General features: G+C 39.6%; 1 protein-coding gene across 10 annotated transcripts in view; it reads right to left on the minus strand.

Annotated features, from left to right (window-relative positions):
- The window catches only part of dcp1b (decapping mRNA 1B), a 108,593-nt gene that overhangs the window by 19,663 nt on the left and 77,444 nt on the right, over nt 1-11,486 (minus strand). For all 10 annotated transcript variants that reach the window (XM_043709334.1, XM_043709333.1, XM_043709332.1 and 7 more), the window contains 2 exons: nt 8,590-8,730; nt 4,959-5,822 (listed from right to left, as the gene is read on the minus strand). In XM_043709334.1, the coding sequence (XP_043565269.1) occupies nt 4,959-5,822; nt 8,590-8,730 (1,005 nt within the window). The remainder of the gene's footprint in view (nt 1-4,958; nt 5,823-8,589; nt 8,731-11,486) is intronic.

Raw genomic sequence — 11,486 nt, forward strand, 5'->3', positions numbered from 1 at the left:
CATCAGTGACTACATTACAATGTGTGCCTTGATTTTTCTGTTCAAATCCTAAAGTGAGATGTGAATGTGTAATCTTGTAACTCAGAACCGCAGCTAGCACCTGAAGTAATGGCTAGGAAGAAGATGTTTTTATCATTTTCAAAACTGTGATATGTTCAAGCATCATATAAATGCAAGTCTTTCTTCCGTCTTTCATTTTAATGTTTAAATTGCTTCAACTTTTGAAAGTGTGCCAGTTTGCTCAAAATGCAATAGTTGTCATGGACTTAAGTGAAAAAAAAATACACCTAATTGGGTTGTTTCAGATTTGGCCCCAATCATAGTAATACAAACAACTTTGATGTATTGTCATTTCTCTACATCAATGTGATCACTTGCACTAACATAAAATTCAGGAATCTACAACAATGCAGCAAATTTCAAAGATATCATAGGTATTGCAGAGGCACAAAATAAAGAATATAGAATAGTTACAAATTGAAACAGGTGAGAATATTTAGTATTTTCTACCTTTATTTCAGCTTCCTGCATTCATAGAAGTTTGCCCACCCTTTGAATCTTTAAGGCTTGTTAAATGCTATGTTCCAAGTTTAGGTTGTGACAAGGACAGTGATTAATAATTTAGACTGTGATGAGGTTCATGAATAACTGTTATCTTGTGACTTACCTTGTAATGTTATATATTCCAGAATATAAGTTGTGAGCCACCCTGAACTGACAAGAGCTAGAAGAGATCTATGTCTACATTAAGTGATAGAGGGTGGAATTTACTAAAATAATGAATATTGTGCTTGAGGATCAACTGCAGCAGCAAAGTTTCTGAATTACAAACTATTATTAAAGTATATTTTAAACTTTAATGATCAAATATTAATTTCACTGCACATTATTCAGCATTAGGAAAGCTCAACACGCATAGGTATAGAGGAACCTACATTAGTGCTTTGTTCTAACTGGTAGGCATTTGAGAAAGGAATCTTCAAATGCACATCAAGACCATCAGCTCATACTAAATCCACACTACAATGTTTGATGCATTCTTTCCACTTGTTTATCTTGGAATCTCGTAATGCATTTTATATTGGCGAGGTATTGTAGTGCCATCTATAGGTATAGCACCTTAGCCACCACTAAAATTTATAATGGCTACAATTAAACTGAAAATCAGGTGAACAGAGTCTGTTGACAGCTTCTCCATTACATTTTGGATTCTTAATGATATTTCAGCAAAAAAAAAGATTCCTAGGCCTTTGTTTTAACCCTAGCAACTGCTTTGCTTGTGAGTGCCACCAAGAGCTTTTATGAACTGTAAACCAGAATATTTTTCCATGGTTTGGACAAGATCACTTTCCACAGCTCCTGTTTAAATTTTTTAAATAAATTGGATTAGTTGTTTTAAATTGTCACTTTTCTGGTCTAAGCTCGACATGAGACTATTCCTAAATGCTTTCTTATGTATCACCAGGGCTGGGAAATTATTTAATAGAGTATTACTGGTATAGCTTTTATCCTAAGAACATGCTAATGAAAATGTGCCTGCAGAGATAAAGAAATTCTGAAGGATGAAAATCAAAAAGGACATGTGAAAAAGAACAGGGCCTCACTTAAAAGATGTTGTTGAGGCCTTGAAAACTGCAACTTTAAGTGAAGCAACTTGAAGCAAATCAAAATCAATGTAAAAGCTGTAGTAAGGTTGTGCAAGGCCCTTCTCATTAGGAAAAAAACTAAAACATTATATAAGCTGAAATACTTTACATTGTTAAATTCTAATACAGGCAAATGAAAGAACTTTCCTAATTAAAATAATTAAGAAATATGGACGATGTGATATTCATAAGTGATATAGATGAGGATATGATAAGTTTATGGATAACAAAAAGATTGGTTAGGTGGTTGACTGTAAGGAGGAAGGTGTTAGATTAAAGGAAGATATAAGCATTTTGGTCAGATGGGCAAATCAGTGACAGATGAAATTGAACCCTGATAAACGTGAGGTAACACACTTTGGAAGAAGGAACATAACAAGGTAGTACTTAATAAATGGCAAGACAATAGGAAGCACAGAGGAACAAAGAGATCTTGGAGTTCACAGATCCCAGAAGGTGGAAGGATAGGTTAACAGGGTAGTTAAGAATGCATTTGAGATCCTTCATCAGTCATGGCTTAGATTATAAGAGCAGGCACTTCATGTTGGAACTTTACTTCGGTTAGGCTACAGCTGGAGTGCTGTATAGAGCTCTGGTCACCACACTATAGGAAGGATGTCATTGCACTGGAGGGGTACAAAGGAGATTCACCAAGAAGTTGTCTAGGATGGACCATTTCAGCTATCAAGAGTGTTATGACAAGGAGGTGAACCGCTCTCTTAATTAAACTAAAACACCCAGAAAAGCTCACCTCGCCTCGTAATCTATTAAAATAGGAGTGAGAGAACTCACAAATTCCACTATTTACAGACAGTAACATCAATATTTTTAAACTCTAAAAGTGAACATTAAAACAAACTATTCACAATTCTAAGCCACCCTTTCTCTTAACTGCTTATTATCGGCTTCCAACTTTTTAACAATATGCTGTACCAATAAGACACTTATTAAAATTACATCAACTTTAATTTCAAAACCACACAGCTGCTGTAGTCTTGTGTGTCTTTCTTCTTCTGGCTGAAGATCTCCCTGGGTCGCCTTCTTGCTTTTCACTGAGTATGTTTCATATGAAAAGGTACCTTCGATAGAGAGCGTTTCCTAATTTCTTGGACAGCAAGATGTTAGCTCTCCCATGAGTGTCTGTCTCAATGGTAGCTGCTCTCTCTCCAATTTTCAAAATGTCTGCATTTTTATACCCCCAACATCAGACTGTTTCATTGAATTTATTGTTTTGCCAACATCGAACCAAATTCTATTGGGTTTTTGTATCCTGGGGCATAAGTTAAACTGATTGGTTAAATTCGAATTGTTGTCAAAACTGCAACCAAAACTCAGGGTAGCCATTTCACAGCCAAATATTACATATTTTCAATTTTCCAGTACAATCTGGGACTGCCATCTCGTCATATACACAAATGCTTGTCATCTCAGTTCAGAATAGCATTCACTCACTCTTAAAAGGTACAGTACATGCTTTCTACTTCATAACAAGAAAGGCTGGATAAGAGCTCTGGGTTGTTTTCTCTGGAGCTTAAAAAGATTGAGGGGACACTGATAATATTATGAGGGGCCTGCGTAGGGTGAAAAGAAAGCAACTGTTCCCTTTAGTCAAAGGATCAATAAAACAGAGGCATAAATTTAAAGTAAAAAGCATGATGTTTAGAGAAGATTTGAGGAACAAACGTTTTCACACAGTTGTCATGGGGGTCTGTGAGGTACTGCTTGGGAAGGTAGTTGAGGCGGGAAACCTCAAATACTTTGCAAAGGCTGTGAATGAGCACAAAGTGTAATAACATGCAAGGCTATGTGGAAATATTGTGGGAACGTGGGTTAGCATAGGCGGTGGTATATTTTTGGTAGTATAGACTCAGTGGGCTGAAGGGTCTCTTCGGTATTCCGATTCCATTAGATGTGCTAACTTTTTACTTACATCCTAATCACTGCCAAAACCTGCTTGTGGAACATTCAACTTACAATACCCCACCTCCCTGAACAACACTCTCACAGCCAATGCTCCAGCTCATGGTCTTTACTACTGTGACCCTCCCATTCATTGATGACCCTCTGGTTCATGGCCTCTTATTGATCAGCCTCCTTCCTTTGACTGTCCAGTTTGTAGCCTCTGCCACTCTCTAACTTCGTGCTCACTGCCAACCCCCCAGAGTCCCTTCCAATCCCATATCACCTGGTCACTGCAGACCTTTTTTCCTGTTGAACGTCTTGCTCATTGCTTCCCTCCCCAGTCCTCATCAGAGACAGGAAGAACAACTATAACTTTCAGAATGTAAGGTGAGAGTTGCAGGGCGGCAAGAAAAACCAAAGGATTACAGAACAGATCACATGGGTTCACATAGTTGAGGCAGCACAAGGTAATTAACATGGAGAAGAGCAAGACATTGGACAGATCAGTGGGAGAGTGAACAACAGAGATTTACAGGAGATTTCCCTCCTTCTTGGTTTTTTTCCATTATTCACAGGATTGCTGGATTGCCCATCATGGATTGTTCAGCTTCCAATTAAGAGTGAACCACATTGCTGTAGGTCTGGAGTCACATGTAGGCCAGACCAAGTAAGACGGCAGTTTATTTCCCTAAAGGCCATTTGTGAAACAGATTGGTTTTTCCAACAATCAACAATAGTTACATGGTCATCATTAAATTCTTCATTACAGATTTTTATTGAATTCGAATCCCACCATTTACAGTCCTCAGTGCTTTACCTGGGTCTCTGGATTGATGGCCAACATTAATACCTGGGCCATTGCCTTCCCTCTTGATTTACAAATCACCATGTAAAAGCATTTCATTTTATATATCTAGCCCTTTGTAAGTCCTTTAGTGGATAGGTTTCTGGAGGCCTGGGAAAACCAACTAACATATTAGAAGTAAAAGGCTATTAATGGAGAAGTGCAACCTCCTGAAAGGTATTTCCTTACCCACCTGCTTCCCGAATTCCTAGTTGCCATTCTGACCCATTTTAACTTCTGACTTGGTCCTACCAGGATCAAAAATCACTTCCACTATTCTGACAACTTTCATTTGGAAAACAGTTTTGTACCAATAGCTTTGCTGCAAGGAATTTTGCATAAATGGAGCACAATACTTTTGAACATACAAAACCTCAATGTAACATTCCATGCTCAAAAACATAATTGTCCAACTATAAAGCAAACCTGTTACTCATTAATAAAGATTAGCTTAAAAAGCAATCTGGTTATTTCAAGATCATTTATGTACAAAGTTACGCTAGTAAAGGATTTGGTCAATTTTCCATAGCAAAATCTTAAAATTCCTTTCAGTTAGGTTTTCTTACCTGAATAAGTAGGTTTGGTTTTTCTGAACTGATAAATTTTTCAGTTTGAGAATCAAAATGTTTCATTGCAGAATCAGACTGATTGACTAATGGTGGCGGCTGAGCTGAAAACTTAGCTGCAAGAGTCATTTTTCCAGCATGATGTTGCTGATCCTGCTGAACTATCTGCAGCTTCTGAAACAATTCATGAGGGGGTATGATACTGGAGGCTTGTATTTGATTAGTACAACTATTTGAGGCAATAGTGCTCTTGGACTTGTCTATTGTTGGAACATGGTGCATTTCAGGTTGCACTTGTAGGGTGGAGCTAAGATAGGCAGACTGAGACTGTGAAACAGGCTGTATCTGGGAACCATTCGGAGTTCTGCTGAAGAGGAGGTCAGAGTGTATAACAGTAGGACATGATGTGGAAATTGATGCCTGGGTACAATGTAGTTTCTGAAGCAACTTGTGAGTACCTTTAGGGAATAAGGAACTGGATTTATCCAAGCGAGTTTGCTGCAGAGATATTTTTCCTGTTGAGGATTGAGATTGGAACAGTCCTGCTAATGATTCTTCCATACTTTTTTCACTTTGGTTTTCACAAGAATGATTTTCTGGTAACTCAGATACTGGATGCAGGTCAACTCCACAACTCATTAGTTTCTGAATAGCAGGACAAAACTGCTTTTTGACACTTTGGGAAGTTTCAAGCTCGAGCAGTTTTCTGGGTTCCTCATAAGACAGAGAACGTACAACAGCTGGTCGACTGGAAGCTTTACTCTTGAATTCCTGTGTTTCATTTGGCACATTAGTTAAAGTAGATTTTTCTTGTGTTCCAAACAAGACCGCCAAATTCAAATGCTTTGTTCCCAATTCTGTGCTCTATAAAAAAAACTTTTATGAATAGAATATAAACTTCACAAAACTCAAAGAAGTCAAAGAAACATGAGGTTAAAAAAATCAGTAGAAGAAGCATAGTAAACTTATGAAGCACCAGATCATTTTAACAACCATATATCAGGTACTGTCCAACATTGCAGAATTAAAAAAAGATTTCAACACAAAAAGAAGCTGAAGAATTAGTGGGGACAGTGTTGATTAAATTTGCTCCCAAAAAAATAAAGCATAGGTAGAGCAAATTGTTTGCTCTGGAATGCAGGAGGCACTATGTACGGTGCAAAGGTATGGTCTACAAAATGGTGGATTGTCCACCTGCAGCTGGACTATATTGAGAAAAAGTTAAAAGGTGCTGTAAGAATCAGAACAGGATCCTCTACATATAACCCATCCATATCTTTGATACATTTAGGCTTGACAATTTCCATAGTCTTAGCCAGTCTTCTAACATGCACTTATGCTTATACAAGTTCTTGCATGTATCCTAACTTGCACCAAGTTCCACTCACTAATTACTTCATGTTACTGTCCTACATTGACCCTATTTTAGAATTCTTGGACTTGTCTATTGTTGGAACATGGTGCATTTCAGGTTGCACTTGTAGGGTGGAGCTAAGATAGGCAGACTGAGACTGTGAAACAGGCTGTATCTGGGAACCATTCGGAGTTCTGCTGAAGAGGAGGTCAGAGTGTATAACAGTAGGACATGATGTGGAAATTGATGCCTGGGTACAATGTAGTTTCTGAAGCAACTTGTGAGTACCTTTAGGGAATAAGGAACTGGATTTATCCAAGTGAGTTTGCTGCAGAGAGATATTTCCTGTTGAGGATTGAGATTGAAACAGTCCTGCTAATGATTCTTCCACACTTTTTTCACTTTGGTTTTCACATATTACTTGATACATATGCCCATTCTCCATCCACCCCACAATCCCCCCATGAATGTCAGTAATCTCTTCCAGGCCTGTAACCCTTCAAATATTTGCACACTTATGTTGACTAATTACATAATCCTGATTCCAAAACTGGAGGCTAAAGCCCCAAAGCTCTGAAATTTTCTCCTTAAATCCCTCCACACCTCTGAGTATCTTAATAATACTCTGGTGAAGCATCATGGGACAATTTATATAATGGGGCACCTTTAATAATGTAAATTATTGTTATGGAGGCCTTAAAAGGAACATTGGCCAAATTTAGCTCTCTCTACCAAACCCTTGCAATGCAACCAGTGAACGTAACAAAGTCTCAGCTTCCCTTTGAGTACTTCTTATCCACTCCAATCCTTAAAGTTCTCCCAAAACTCTGATTGCAATCACATTTGAGGAAAAGTCTAATTACACTCTCACAAATGGGGAAAAGTGAAAGCAAACAAAGCTAGAGGTCCCTGTGTGACAAAAGAAAAACATAAGATGAAGCAAAATATAAAATGATTAATTTTTTACAATTCTGAGAGGAGGTAAGAAAGGATATAAGAGGAGCAGTTTGCATGCAAGAAAAGACTGGCATCTGATATTTTAAAAATCCATAATCTACTAGAAAGACATAAATAGCAAAAAGGTTATAAGAAAATTGGGTGGAAGGGGTGTGGAGGTATTGATGAAGCATCAAAAGTGGATCTAAACATGGAGGCAGAAGGCTGAGTGACTAAATGGAGTACTTTGCATCTGGCCTTCTGAAGGAAGAAGTTACTATCAAAGTTATTATGAATCAGTTGAAATACTAAATTGGCTACAAGTTGGTAAAGGGGAGATTGTAAAATGGTTAACTGTACTTAAAAGTTGCGAGGTAACCAGAACCAGATGGGATACATTCAAGGATTAAGGGTGGAAAGGTTATGGTGAGAGGGCAGGTGTTATGGTGAGAGAGCGGGTAAGTGGAGCTGAGGCCATGAAAAGATCAGACATGATTTTATTGAATGGCGGTGCAGGCTCGAAGGGCCAGATAGCCGACTCCTGCTGCTAGTTCTTATGAAATCAAAAGGACTGCTAGCTATAATTTTCATTACATATAGTGATATTACAACACTAAAGAAACTTTGTTCAAACCCTTGTTTGGAAAAAAAAGGAGACTTTCAAAATGGAAAATATTTGCACGCCTACTGGGAAAGTGTAAGGGGTAAAACTCACTCAACTGCTCTTCTAGAGTTAGCAGGGACTAAACTGGCAAAATGATCTCTTCCTGTGCTGTAACCATTCTATGATTGTATTTCCTAAGATCTCAATGCTCCAAATACCCAAAGTAGTAGGACCACCTTGATCTATTCACACCCCAGTTCAGGCACCTCACCTCTCTGCCTTTATTAGGTTAATCGTTATGTTCATAATCCTTCTCAGATCACCTACATGCATAACTCCTAAGCTCCATTTTAATATTTCCTGCCTTTTATCTTCCCACATTACTCAAGTCTGAAGAAGCAACAGATCGATAATGACCAGAAAAGAAAGAGGAACAACCAAGAAAGGGAGGGAGTTGAAGGAGACCAAAGCTAGAACAATGGTGCAAAGCTGGATAGCAGGATGCAGATAATCACATGGAGTGAAGTATGGCAGAAAAATGAAAAGTCAAAAGACAGGCTGTAGAAATAGAATAATTAAAATTATTGATAGAGATACCTAATATTTGCCCAATACACGATTGCCATATGAGAATATACACATATTTATGTTGCTATAAAAATGTATCCTCAGACACATTAGAAAGAGAACAGTACAAATACTGTCACAAAGTCATCAGTGAACTTTAAACCCAATACCTTGTTCTGTTGCTGTACTTGTTGATAATGAGTGTCTGTTCCAAACTCAGTCAATTTAATTGGAATTGGCTTGATCAAATTTGAACTATTGCGAATCAGATTGGAACTAGTCATCTGTTTTGGCTCAGAAGACAGCTTAACCTGAAACAAAAAATTAAATATAGAGTAATGAATGATCATGCAAATTCAGAGGCAAGTTTCATTTATTATTTTATCTTACTTGAGGACAATGTGGAGAAATGGGAGGTCACCCACTTTGGTAGGAAAAAAATCTAAATGGGAGCATTTCTTAAATAGATGCTGGGAAGTGCGGAGTTTCAAAAGGGACTTGGGAGCCCTTATTCAGGAAACACTGAAAGTTAACATACATGCATTTTGGTCTCCTTACCAGTGGAGACATATATTTACCACAGTTGAAGTGCAATGAAGATTCACCAAACTAGTTTCTGTGATGGAAAAATTGTTTTTTGAGGAAAGATTAAATAGGCTGGACCTATATTGTCTAGAGTTTAGAACAGTGAGAAGTGATCTAATTGAAACATACAGAATTCTTATAGATGCAGTTTCCTTTAGACTGTAATATCTAGAGCTAGCAGTTCATTACAGAACAAAGACAAGAGAAGGAAGATTTTTTTTCACTCAGAGGGTTGAGAACCTGTGGAATTCTCCACCCTATAGAGTTGTGGAGACTCACTTGTTGAATATATTCAAGACAAAGATCAACAGATTTCTACATATTAACAACATCAGAATTATGGAGATCGCGCAGGTAAATGGTGTTGAAGTGGAAGATCAGGAAACTAGACAAGTGATTGCTGGGCCCCTTGCTGAGAAATTTGTATTATTGATAGCCACAGGTGAGGCGGCAGAAGACTGGAAGTTGGCTAATGTGGTGTCACCATTTATAAAAGGTGGTAAGGAAAAGCTGGTGAACAACAGACTGGTGAACCTGACATCAGTGGTGGGCAAGTTGTTGGGGGGGGATCCTAAGAGACAGGATTTACATGTATTTGGAAAGGCAAAGACGGATTAGGGATAGTCAACATGATTTTATGAGTCAATATTTAAATGAATAATGAAGGGCTGACTGGCTTACTCTTGCTCCTATTTCTTACATTTTTATGCCTTTGGGTGAAAAGCGGATGGTAAAGGATTATACCAATAAATTTTCAAACCAGATTATAGAGAACATAACAGTGCATGATTAACCTCAAGTCACAGATGCTATATTAATGGATCAGAATTGATTACAGAGATAGTAAAGGATGAGACAGAACATTATAAGATTAAACTCAAGGCGAAGAATTTTAAATCTGAAACTTTGTAGTGGCTATTGAGGATTGGAGGCTGTTCATAACAGCACCAAATAGGCAAGTCTGGAACAGATGGCATGAATGAGTACTTTTGAAACAAATGAGTTGGGGCAGGGGTGGGTGGAGATGTAGAGGTGAAAGTCATTACTAAGTACTAGCCTCATTAAATACATACAGTGTGAGAAGACTCCTGCAGGGAAGAGGGAGGTGAAGAGAGTAAGTCAAACGATGGGCTTTGAAGGTGAAAAAATAATTCAAACTTATACAAGAATTATATGACAAACTACAAAATTTTAAGTTAAAAGACATGGGTCAACTTTCACGAGATTTGCCTTTACAACGGGTATACACGGTTCATCACATATTACATAGAAGTTTATGAGCTGGACTTTATGATTGCATTATGTTAAAGTTTGAATTCTTGGAGATGAAATCTGAGAACAGGCAGTATTCCCACTCTTAATAATGACTGGGGAAGATGAACTGATTTGTTCTTGTGTTATTATTGTAATTCGTTAAGCAGTAGTTGGTTGAGCTTAGCTGTCTGCATTAATCTTATTTTTGACATTTCAACTCCAGTTATACTAGGCCCATTACAAATTTGAGGAGAAAATAACACCGTTTCTGTCGTCACCACAGCAAATAACACCGTTTCTGTCGTCGCCACAGCCACTTCCGCCCCCTGGGTTACTGTCGCCGCAGCAACTGCCACCCCCAGTGACATCACTAACCTGTACGACCACCCCGCCGCATGCGTCTCCGCCCCCACGCCGATCTCCGTCATCACGCCTAACTCCACCCCCACGCCGATCTCCGTCACCACGCCCAACCCCACCCACACGCCGACATCCGGCCCCACGCCCAACCCCACCCCCACTCCCAGCTCTAGCCCCACACCAGGTCCTAGCTCCCAGCCCTGCCGTGTTTTCACCATCCCTCCAGAACTACCAATCTCTGAGGATGAAAGATCAGTCCTCAGCAGAGGCCTCACCTTCATTCCTCTACGCTCCCGGATTAATGAGTTCAACATGCGGCGTGACATCGAACAATTCTTCTGCCGCCTTCGCCTCCGCGCCTACTTCTTCAACCAGGATTCTCACCCACCCTCTGACGACCCCTTCTCCCGCCTCCAACACACCCCATCCACCTGGACACCCCGTGCTGGTCTCTTACCTGCCCTCGATCTCTTCATAGCCAACTACCGCCGCAACATTAACCGCCTCAACTTCTCCACCCCTCTCACCCACTCCAACCTCTCACCCTCGGAACGTGCAGCCCTCCACTCCCTCCGTTCCAATCACAACCTCACTATCAAACCGGCAGACAAGGGAGGCGCGGTAGTAGTTTGGCGCACCGACCTTTACACCGCTGAGGCTAAACACCAGCTCGCCGACACCACCTCCTACTGCCCCCTTGACCATGACCCCACCTCCCACCACCAAACCATCATCTCCCAGACCATCCATAACCTCATCTCCTCAGGGGATCTCCCATCCACCGCCTCCAACCTCATAGTACCACAACCCCGCACCGCCCGTTTCTACCTCCTGCCCAAAATCCACAAACCTGACTGCCCCGGCCGAC

The sequence above is a fragment of the Chiloscyllium plagiosum genome, chromosome 19 (genome assembly GCF_004010195.1).
Source record: "Chiloscyllium plagiosum isolate BGI_BamShark_2017 chromosome 19, ASM401019v2, whole genome shotgun sequence".
NCBI classification, from domain to species: domain Eukaryota; kingdom Metazoa; phylum Chordata; class Chondrichthyes; order Orectolobiformes; family Hemiscylliidae; genus Chiloscyllium; species Chiloscyllium plagiosum.